Here is a 7,130-nt window from a genome sequence, read left to right as displayed (position 1 = left end):
CCCGGAGGTGATAAACAAGCAATATACATGATAAGGAGGATGGCCAGTAGGACAACAACAGTGGCGTAGCGTGGGTTGTCAGCACCCGGGGCAAGGCAAGTAATTTGCGCCCCCTAACCCGTGGATTTGCACCCCCTAACCCTAACCCCCAGATGTTGCGCCCGGTGCGGCCGGCCCCCCCCCTGCACCCCCCACGCTACGCCACTGGACAACAATCATTATCACCTTCATGTGAGATCTGTTTCCTGGCCCTAAGATTAACACCCTAGGATTAACATATTAGAAAGCTACTTCAAAGAAGCTTGCCCACTATCTTTGATGACCCAGGAGCCTGCCTGGCGAAGCTGTGTACGGGCTGTGTACGTGACTTGTGAAGAGAGAGAAGTGGGCAGTAGAGGAAATGGCCGGAGATGCAGAGGGTTGTGGGATTTGATCAGAAATTGTTGTCAATGTATCAAACCCAGTCAACACAATGCATTCATCGTGGACACAATGGCTTGATGCATATTTTATAATTCCTCATTGCAATCCCATCTGATCCCACACTCTGGATATTTGCACTCCTACATTGGATTATTCATTATTTAGAGCCCCAAAGGCTCCCTGTGTAGCAACTAAAACAAGGCAGTCCCTACCTGCAAGCATACAATCTTAATAATGATAATAATAATAAGAAAAAAGATACACAAGGGGAAAAGGATGGGAGGGAAGATGACAAACTCAAACTTGACTCTACCAATTCCTAAACTGTTGTTCTTCTAATGGCCAGCTGGGACAATTCAGAAGCAGGAGGTGTCTGATACAGCTGGTCTTTGGGCAAAGCTGATGGCACAAGACCTTCATAATATTAGCACAGGTTATCCACACCTGGATCAAACCTCATCGCTTGGCAGTCTCCATGAACACGGCGACTGAAAGGGATATGCAACGGTCCTTCAGTGAGGTCATTTTCAGAAAATGAGACATTTTTCGCTCACTTCTTACTAAGCATTCATTTCCAGCATAGGAAAGGATAAATCCTTTCGAAATCTAGGCACAGAATCTTGCTTTGTCACAAAATCAGTGACTTTCTTCTCATCAGTGTGAAACACAGATTGGTGAGTATTCATTTTTTTCTGATATTATCACCATTAAATGTATAAAGCATAGTAAATGTGTGATCAAGAAATATCTCAGAAAGAGTCATTTGTGTGCTAGCCCAAAAGAATCTTTATTTGAATACAGTATCAGTGGGAAAACTCATTTGGATCTGGGATTAGGAGGGGCCTTGAAGAAAATAAAACTGATTACAAGTGTTTGACATGTCTAGCATGTCATATTTCATTTCCTGTCCCAGAATCTACTAATCTTATCTATCTCTAATTCTATCTGTATATCTAATTCTATCTGAATCAACATCTACATCTATATCTCAAAGTGAGCATAGAATTTATAGCTACATCCTATAGTTCATAGGGAGTAAGTTTATTGAGAAGGTCCTTAAATGATGTGATTTATATTTTGAATCAATACAGTTCCCCTAGAATAAGTTGGGCTCCATCTGTCCTGAATATTTAAAACAGTATTACACCACTCTAAACAGTCACGACTTCCCCGCAAATATCCTGGAAACTGTCTTTGTTAGGGGTGCTGAGATCTGTTAGAAGACCGCTATTCCCTTCACACAACTGGACTTCCCAGAGTGGTTTCACAATCAATGCCTCCCTTTCCGAAGGAACTCCATTTAAAGCAGCATGACAATTTTCAAAGATTATAGCCATAGCGTAAATTTGAAGGAGGGAATGTAAGACTAATTACATATTAACACCCTAGTCCTAAACGCAGTTACTTGCTGGAAGTATGTGCTATTAATTTCGTGCTGCCAGGATCACAGGTTTAAAGTGCGGCAGAAATTCATTTAATCTCCCCTTTAAAACAACACCCTCACACTCCTTATCTTTGTCACATTCTGAGCTCTCACCCTCATGACAGGACAAAGAAAAGGGGCCGCCAATTGAAGGTTTATAATTTTTTTCGTCCACGGTCCTGTCCTTTGCTTGCCTACATGCAGAAGCTGTGGCAAAGGAATTGGGGGAGTGGGTTTGAGGTGAAAAGCGAATCTGAAGGTTACTGGACTGCAGAGCCGAAATCGCCTAAGGGGGTGTGATGGTAAGGAAAACGTCCCACGTGCCCTTTGAAAGACAAAAGGAGCAGAGGACAGCGAGGAATGGAAAGTTTGTTCTAGTTCTCAGCTGGTCCCTTTTGTTGAGATTGAGGGAGATTGAGGGACCCATCTTCACCTTTGGAAAGTGGCATAGCAAGGGTTGCTGACGTCTGGGGTATGCAACCTGCCTGCCTGCGCAGAGGGGAGCCTGACCAGCTGATGTGGCCCTTGGTGAAGCCCGCAGAGAGGAGCACCGGCAGGGCTGCACTTGGGGGTTGCCCCTTGCCTGCCCCCTCCATCCATGCCTGCTCATCTTGGGTCTGGGCTGCTCCTGCCGCTTTCCAGGGAGCGCGTCGCACCAGGAAGGGAGCAAGTGCATCCGTGGTTGACAGCCTTTGCCAGTGATGCAGCAGTGAGGCCAGACTGGGCTTCTGGGCCCAGAAAACCCCAACGGCAGGCAAGCATGGGGCTTGCTGGGATGTGCCTGGGCAGCAGTGGCGGCCCCTAACAGGTTGTGCAGCCCAGGAGGAGAGGCATGAGAATCAGCACCCCCCGAAATACGCACAAAGCAACCACCCCTCTCATACCCCCCACACTACGCCAATGGCGTAGATAATAGATAACTAGGTAGACCAATGTTCTGATTCAGTAAAAGGCAATTTCCCAGGTACCAGTGAAGACGTTCAGGAGAAGAAGGTGGCCAGATAATTAGAACATTATTCAGTAAGTCCACAATTTATACACATTTAACTTGTGCACTTTCAGTTTTATATACATTGCAAAATAAAAATAAAAATCTTTTTAAAGGGGTGGAAAAGGGGTAGGGAAAAATAATTTTGGCAATCCCACCCACCACAGACTATATGTGATTTTGACTCTACAGTTGTACCTTGGAAGTCGAACTGAATCCGTTCCAGAAGTCTATTCGACTTCCAAAATGTTCAGAAACCAAAGCGCAGCTTCTGATGGGCTGCAGGAAGCTCCAGGAAGGGAGCAAGCGCATCCGTGGTTGACGGCCTCTGCCAGTGATGCAGCGATGAGGTCAGACCAGGCTTCTGGGCCCAGAAAACACCAATGGCAGACAAGCATGGGGCTTGCTGGAAGTCCCATTGGATGTTTGGCTTCCAAAAGAACGTTCGAAAACCGGAACACTCACTTCTGGGTTTCGATCGTTTGGAAGCCGATTTGTTTGGGAGCCAAGGCATTTGAGAGTCAAGGTACGACTGAATGTGACTATATAGTCACACATATTTGACTATATGTGATTTTGGTTTTCGGTGCAATCCCCAAAATGTAATCCTCGTGTGAACTGTGGGATTACTGTATGCCTATATTTTAAAATCAGTTTATTCCATATCTCTCACTCCTTTAATCTTTGTTGTTAATACCTAGCCTGTTAGGCATCATATTGATTGTCTTCAGCAGACTAAATACTCAAGATCATCACTTATTAAAATACATAGTTACATATTTTATTGTTGTTTTTTGTATCATGTAGATATTTCTTATTCCTTGACCGAGAAGATGAACAATTCTTCCATGATGCCAGATTATGGGATTGCGACAACTTCTGACTATAATATTGACACAGGCCTAGTCTACAGCCATGCTGTGCAAGCATTTGCAACTAATTTTCTGCCACCGTTTTACTCTTTGGTGTTCATATTTGGCCTGCTGGGCAACTCACTGGTGGTGCTGATCCTGATCAGATACAAGAAGCTCAAGAGCATGACTGATATCTACCTGCTCAATTTAGCCATCTCGGACTTGCTTGTCATCTTCTCACTCCCATTTTGGGCTTATTACGCAGGGCACGAGTGGATATTTGGAGTTGCAATGTGCAAAATTCTCTTTGGGATCTATTATATAGGCTTCTACTGCGGAAGTTTTTTCATAATCCTTTTGACTATTGATAGATACCTGGCCATTGTCCACGCAGTGTTTGCATTAAAAGCCAGGATGATCACCTATGGCACCGTCACAAGCGTCGTCACTTGGGTGGTGGTCTTATTAGCCTCTGTGCCAGAATTTGTATTTCACCATGTTCAAAAGGCAAATGAGACATACGAATGTACCATTCATTATCCCTCAGAAAATGAAAAAGTATGGAAGCAATTTCTAACTTTAATGAAGTTCATTTTGGGCTTAGCCATTCCTGCAGTCATCATTATCTACTGTTACATGTGGATTATCATGATTTTGATTAAGGGTAGAAATCAGAGAAAGCAGAAGGCTGTCAAGCTTATTGCCGTGATCATGATTGTTTTTTCCCTCTTCTGGATGCCATACAACATTGCCCTCTTGCTGAGGACCTTTCAAGATTCATTTTTTTCATCTAACTCAGAGAATAATATTGAGAACAAGTTATTTGTAGCCATTTCTGTGACAGAGACAATTGCTGTGATCCACTGTTGCATCAACCCTGTGATCTATGCCTTTGTGGGGCAGAAATTTAGGAAACATATCTCTACCTTTTTCCAAAGCATATGTTCCTCCTCTCTATAAGATCTGCCCAGGCCAGGCTCACCCTAACTTAGAATCATAGAATCATAGAATCATAGAGTTGGAAGAGACCACAAGGGCCATCGAGTCCAACCCCCTGCCAAGCAGGAAACACCATCAGAGCACTCCTGACATATGGTTGTCAAGCTTCTGCTTAAAGACCTCCAAAGTAGGAGACTCCACCACACTCCTTGGCAGCAAATTCCACTGTCGAACAGCTCTTACTGTCAGGAAGTTCTTCCTAATGTTTAGGTGGAATCTTCTTTCTTGTAGTTTGGATCCATTGCTCCGTGTCCGCTTCTCTGGAGCAGCAGAAAACAACCTTTCTCCCTCCTCTATGTGACATCCTTTTATATATTTGAACATGGCTATCATATCACCCCTTAACCTCCTCTTCTCCCTTAACCTCCTCTTAGAATGGTCTACTTCCTACACAACTACAACAGATGATGACATTTCCATAGGTTTGTGAAGTGATTTCCAGTTATGTTTGTACATCTTTTCCTTCCTAACTATTTAGTTGGTATATCTGGGAGAAGTATGTTACCCTGCCAAGTGGGAGAGGAAAACGATAACCTGTGTCCTTAGACTATTGGTCTATTAACCCAGTATTGTCTACTTGGATAAGCAGCAATTGATCCTGGACTTCAGGCTGAGTTTTTCTCAGGTCCTGCTACCAGAAGGCCCTCTAGGGGAAGATGTCAAGGACTGAAGTTGGAACCTTCTGCATGGAAAGCACCATTGAGTTCAATGGAGCTTACTCCCAGTTCACTTTGTATATAACTGTAGTCATGCTGATCCTAATAAATTCTGTATAGTGCCACTCTTGGGAAAGTGTATTTTATTTTATTGAGGGACGCGGGTGGTGCTGTGGGTAAAACCTCAGCGCCTAGGACTTGTCGATCGTCAGGTCGGCGGTTCGAATCCCCGTGGCGGGGTGCGTTCCCATTGCTCGGTCCCAGCGCCTGCCAACCTAGCAGTTCGAAAGCACCCTTAAGTGCAAGTAGATAAATAGGTACCGCTTTATAGCGGGAAGGTAAACAGCGTTTCCGTGTGCTGTGCTGGCTCGCCAGAGCAGCTTTGTCACGCTGGCCACGTGACCCGGAAGTGTCTCCGGACAGTGCTGGCCCCCGGCCTCTTAAGTGAGATGGGCGCACAGCCCCAGAGTCGGACACGAATGGCCCGTACGGGCAGGGGTACCTTTACCTTTATTTTATTTTATTAGGGATTAACACAGCTGTTTGCCTTTTTGTACCCTCCTTCAGAAGTGTATTTCTGGGGAATGTCGTGATGAGCTCTTTTTCACACTGTTTGCAACCATGGTTTTTAAAATATTTAGATTTTATTGAAAACTTTCAGTAGAGAAATAAAGTAAACATTTTTGAGGAAAAGGCAACACAACACAAAACAAAGAGAAAAGTACTTGAAACTGTGGTACAATATAGTAGGTAAGTATGACCAAGGCTTTTTTTTTTTCAGGCGGAACATTCCAGAACTCGATTCCACAGCACATCTCAGGTGGGCGCCATTGCCATTGTAACAGAATGAGGCAGGGTTTCATGTTGAGTTCCGGCACCTCTTTTTCTAGAAAAAGAGCACTGAGGTATTACAATTATTGTAAAAAGTATAAACTTATTAAAAAGTCATTATGCTTTTTATAAAGCAATCCAAATGCCATTAAAGGTAAAGGTAAAGGTAAAGGTAAAGGACCCTTGGACAGTTAGGTCCAGTCAAAGGCGACTATGGCATTGCAGCACTCATCTTGCTTTCAGGCTGAGGGAGCTGGCATTTGTCCACAGACAGCTTCCTGGGTCATGTGGCTGTTGTAAATAAAAATATGCCCTTTTCCCTTATGGGGTATCCAAGAGCCCATATAGAGTCCTTACATAGGTTCCCTATTGGTAGGAGAAAATAACAGAGGCCAACCAGAGAATATTGAGAAGCAAAGCAGCTAGTAAGCTTGATCTTTATTGATCTGTTGCAACAGGGTACTCCCCTCACACGCAGGAGAGGAAGAGCACCCACAAAAATGCTGTGCAAGGGCTTATAAAGACTTTTGAAATTCCCATCCTCTAGATCACGACCACCCCCAGAAACATTATGCATACATCACAGAAGGGGTGTAACCTAAGACCACCCCTCAGATACATCCCACCTACATCACAGAAATTTTAATATTGTTTTTCTCCTGTTGTTGTTTATCTCCTGTCTAGCAGGTTACTTGATTGGATTTCCTGGGGAGCCTGGCCATTCTTTTGTAGTGGTAAAATACTTATTTCCTGGGCCAGGTCACAGGCTCACGCCTTATTCAAACAGACATATCCTTGAGACAGGATTTGTGAGGAAAGAGACAATGGGGAGGCTTTTCCAGTTTAACCTTGCAGAGAAAGGATTTGGTCAGTTTAGGAATCAAAATGGTTCCAGGTTGGTCTTCCTGTGTTGATCTATGTATGTGCAGTTATGAACATTACCATATATCTAAGAC

At 44.0% G+C, this 7,130-nt stretch overlaps 1 protein-coding gene across 1 annotated transcript; it reads left to right on the top strand.

The window, feature by feature from the left end:
- Positions 1 to 846: 846 nt before the first annotated feature.
- On the top strand, positions 847 to 4,674 carry LOC310690235 (C-C chemokine receptor type 5-like). Its single transcript, XM_083468929.1, has 2 exons — positions 847 to 1,097; positions 3,642 to 4,674. Exon 2 carries the CDS (start codon positions 3,668 to 3,670, stop codon positions 4,646 to 4,648), a length of 981 nt encoding a protein of 326 aa, XP_083325055.1. The 5' UTR covers positions 847 to 1,097; positions 3,642 to 3,667; the 3' UTR covers positions 4,649 to 4,674.
- The last annotated feature ends 2,456 nt before the right edge of the window (positions 4,675 to 7,130 follow it).

The sequence above is a fragment of the Podarcis liolepis genome, assembly GCF_965112155.1.
Source record: "Podarcis liolepis genome assembly, chromosome: 12".
In the NCBI taxonomy this organism is placed as follows: Eukaryota; Metazoa; Chordata; class Lepidosauria; order Squamata; family Lacertidae; genus Podarcis; species Podarcis liolepis.
This window is presented reverse-complemented; position numbering and strand designations above follow the sequence as displayed.